At 48.1% G+C, this 4216-nt stretch overlaps 1 protein-coding gene across 1 annotated transcript in view; it reads right to left on the reverse strand.

The window, feature by feature from the left end:
* The window catches only part of LOC101855690, a gene marked incomplete at its 3' end in the record, with an annotated part of 7234 nt that extends 5468 nt beyond the window's left edge, over positions 1–1766 (reverse strand). The window contains 2 exon segments of the mRNA XM_005112018.3: positions 181–834; positions 1485–1766. Of these exon segments, the coding sequence (XP_005112075.2) occupies positions 181–806 (626 nt within the window).
* Between the last annotated feature and the right edge of the window lie 2450 nt (positions 1767–4216).

Here is a 4216-nt window from a genome sequence, read left to right on the forward strand (position 1 = left end):
GATGATGATGATGATGATGATGATGATGATGATGATGATGATGATGATGATGAATAGGACTATTGCGTGTAACAACAAAGCAGCTAACCTCTGCACCATCATCGACGCCGGTTTCTGCACTTATATGACCTATTTGCGCTGCGTGTACCGTAAGACTCTGACTACAACAAGGACACTCACGTTTTATTGCTCCTGCACGGGTAGTAGTACTCACACGTGGTTGTCTCGATGAGCTCAGCGCACGGCCAGCCGCACACCGTTGTCTTACACTGCGGTCTACTCATGCCCGGGCACATACACAGGGTACAGGCCCCGGTTTGGAACTTTTGCTCGTGGAGGTTTATCTGGCACAGCGCGTGGACAAGTTGAGGCTCCCAGCCTTCGCAGACACCACGGACTAGGCGGCCCCCCATGAGGAAAAAGCACTTCTCTCCCTCCGTGCCCGCCGAACGGCTGACGTTCATGGCGCTGTCTACGTCACCAATCGTCTCCACGATCTCGCCCGACGTGTACCACCGGAAGACAGATGTGTTGCCAAACGACACGGCGCCCACCACCAAGTGCTCATTCGGAGCCACTGCCGTTTTGTTCAAGTAGGAAAACGTCGTGTTGTCAGCCGGGGTTTGGAACTCGGCGAGAAAGCCGTTCAGCCGAGAGCACGTTTGGACCGCGTCCCAAAAGGAAGTGACGTGGCCAGCGTCTGCGTAGAAGACGCGGCTCTCTGATTGGCTGCAGTGTCTGGCCCATAGCGCGGGAACTGAAAGCGAGGCGAGAGTAGTGGCCACCGGAAGGAGAACTTGGGCCATGTCTTGTGGACTTCAGAGACGACTCAATCTGAAAGAGAATCAACATTATTTTGTCATCGATTTTGTTTTTATTTTTGGATTTTTTTTCATCAAACTCAATTATTCATAAATAGTTGGGGGGTTTTTAAAGATCTAGATCTAATTCATTTATAAATTCGATTTTCTTTTGTCTTATATTCTAAAAGGCAAACTACAATATTCATAGCGAGTGGGTGGTTGGCGGGTGCTCTTGTGTGGTATGCCCATTCTTTCCTATCAAACATCTTACCTCTCCTCCTTTTTTCTGTTTGTTACTCTCTTGTAACATCTCTAATCTTTGGAACTTAAATGACTTTATTGTGTTACAAGTGCCTTAAAACACTTACTAAAACTAAACAACACGCATACATCTATGAAATATGCAAATTTGTCTTTCTGATCGAAGTTTGCTTCTTCATGGCCTCTGGTCAGCTTTCGGACATATTATCCTTCGTTTTGGTAAGAGTTTTACGGCGTTCTCAACTGTATGAGGTCATATGAGCACTCGAGACACAAATTAATTGTTTTCACATTGAGCATTTTTGGTTTTAGCAGGAATTAATTTTGAATTTTTCTCGGGAGGCTGCTGAAGTCTAGAACTCTACTCCCTTTACGAGTGAAACCTATACACAACGACCAATTAGAACCTTATTTCATTACCAGATAATTCACAGATCTGTGGAATGGTTATATGTGATGTAAAATGTCCATAGAAAGAGACATCAATTAAAGCTGAAAACTTTCTACGTTGCCGATGAAGGATATTACGTCACCGAGTGCACTAGGTATAAAAATACGACTTCCGGATTGAAATTCTTCAAAAGTTGAACGGCTCTGAACTTTGCAGAGCTGAAAAGAGATACTACTCCTTGACATCTCGTACAAAAACCACGTTTCAAATTCTGAGATAAGGAACAAAATCACCTACGCAGTGGGGCAGCATGAAGATCTACTGACCACAGTGAAGAGTGTGATTGCGAGGTAGAAAGACTGTATTTACCGACTGGCGTCAACACACTCACAGGAGAAAATGTGAGGACCTCGAACGTGGCGACGCGCCTGCGCTGGCCGGCTTAGATCACGTCGTCAGGCCCTCGGAGGTGTCACTTCGCCGGCAGCTACGACGACGTCGGCCACTCTGGTCTCTAGTAGAAACTGAGACGGATCAGAAGGGGCGCACAGAATTCCCGCCTCGCCTTTATACCCATGTTTCAACGCCCATAGTGTCACGGGGCGGCAACTCTGTTCGGCCCGCCCAGCGCCCCCTAGTCTCATGGGCCCGTAACTCTCAATTATTCATCTCTCCAATAACACGCCCCCTTGATTTATACTAAATCAACTACCTCGATCCCATTCCACCATCCCATGTTCATTCCCCACCCTATCAGATAAGCACCAGCAAAACAAAAACAAAAAGAACAACTTTTAACAAGAAAGATTCCATCCAATATACGGCAACACAAGAGTCTCGAATCTAGAGGTCCCCCGCAAAGGTATATCCCTTGCCCTGACAGAGCGTACTCAAAAAAGCTCGTCTTCAGCTACAAAACCCAAACAAGACATGAAGCGAACGCTGTGACTACCTGTCATTCGATCGCACACGTATAAGCAAAACATGTAGTTATCTCGACCGGTCCAACTACTTATATCATCGAACCATGCCCACACCCCGACAAGTATCGCAGAAAGGCGCATCCTCCTCCCTGACGCAGAATATTCAACCAAAAAAAAGATTGTAACATGACCTCTATTCACATGACTTAAACACAACTCCAAACGAACGCTCTGACTACCTGTCAAACGATCACCTACGTATAAGCAAAGCATACATAGTTATCCAAAAGGCCCCTTCCCTCAACGTTACCTCCCATCCTTGCCTCCATCTTAATACTACATCTCATAATCACCATGCCACGCTGGCTCCCGCCTGTGTCGCTGAGGATACCGACGTCCGACTTCTGCCCGTGGTTGCACCTCCTGAGCCTCCTCGTGGACTGCCACATGCTGGTCGCGATCTCCGGCGACCCTCACATCCTGTATATGTCGAGGCATATGGTCCACTTCGACATTATTCGTGGAGTTGATCTTGGTCACAACTCCCCGATCCCATTGAGTTGTGCACTTGGCATCAGGTGGTTTAACCCACACCTCATCACCCACTGTTACTGTAGCGGATGACTCTCCCTCGTGTTCCGCCGGAACAACTATTGGTAGTCTCCATTCATATCTCATGACCGACCTTTGAGGCACAGAGGTCTCTCCTCTTGTCTATACCTCGGTGAACAATTGTAATAAAATACTGCATCCACCGGCGACATGTTTCCTCGCTCCGCTATCGCTTTTCATAGTCCGATGATTCCTTTCCACTATTCCATTCCACCCCGGTCGATAGGCCGCTCCGAAGAAAGGCCTCACGTTCCATCCCGCAAGGAAATCCATAAAAGCCTTCGATCTAAAGGCTGCCGCGTTGTCCATCAGCACTTCAGTGACTGGGCCTCGCTCGAAAACACCTGCCTCAATTTAGAAATAATTTGCTCCGTTTGCTCATTTCTCAGCCGTCGCCAGATCGCGAATCTACCTGGGCCGCAATCCACCATTGACAAGTACGGCACCTCGCAATAATGGGTAACGTCAATCGCCAAACGTTCCCAATTCCTATCTATACTCAGCTCCCCAACCGTGTGTCCGACCGGTGCGGGATCGATGGACTGACATTTCTCACAACCCCTCACCACATCCTTCATCTGATCTTTCGTGATGCTTGGGTCCACCTGTCGTGCCAGATACCATGACTTTTCCACTTCAAAGGGATGCTGATCGTGAAGTTCCTTTGCAGAAACACCAACCGCCCCACAACCCAATCTGTCGACTTTAGCCCATTCCTTCCACTCCTTCCTAACCCTGGTCATCGCATCCGCCTTGTTGCCTTTCGACCCTATGATCTGTACCCGGATTGTTAGTCCCAGTTCTTCAACCATCTCCTTCAGTACTGCAAACCTGCGCTTCACCAAGATCTCTGCTGCACCCGCAGTCTTGACTCGCCTTTCTTCTGACAAGGTCAAATCGATCCATCGGCCCACAGTAACCGAATCTGTCATAATAAGCATATCTTTAAGCCCCCATTTCACCCCTAAGTTCACACCCTTCAGTTCCGCATCCAATTCTGCTACGTTTATATGGTGATAATCATCTGGCTTTCTCATCCAGGCCGCATCCTCAGCCACCACTCCGTCTATCTCTAGGTTTACGCCTTCGCATAAGTCACTCGCATCACACCAGACGGCGCCATCAGTGGCATGTTCGACCCTCCATTCTCCCCTGACCGGATCATCTTTTCCAACACGCGCTACAATCTCCTCCACCATTACCTGAACCCTGTCACAAATATAGCT

The sequence above is a fragment of the Aplysia californica genome, unplaced genomic scaffold (assembly GCF_000002075.1).
Source record: "Aplysia californica isolate F4 #8 unplaced genomic scaffold, AplCal3.0 scaffold01164, whole genome shotgun sequence".
Classification (NCBI taxonomy): Eukaryota; Metazoa; Mollusca; class Gastropoda; order Aplysiida; family Aplysiidae; genus Aplysia; species Aplysia californica.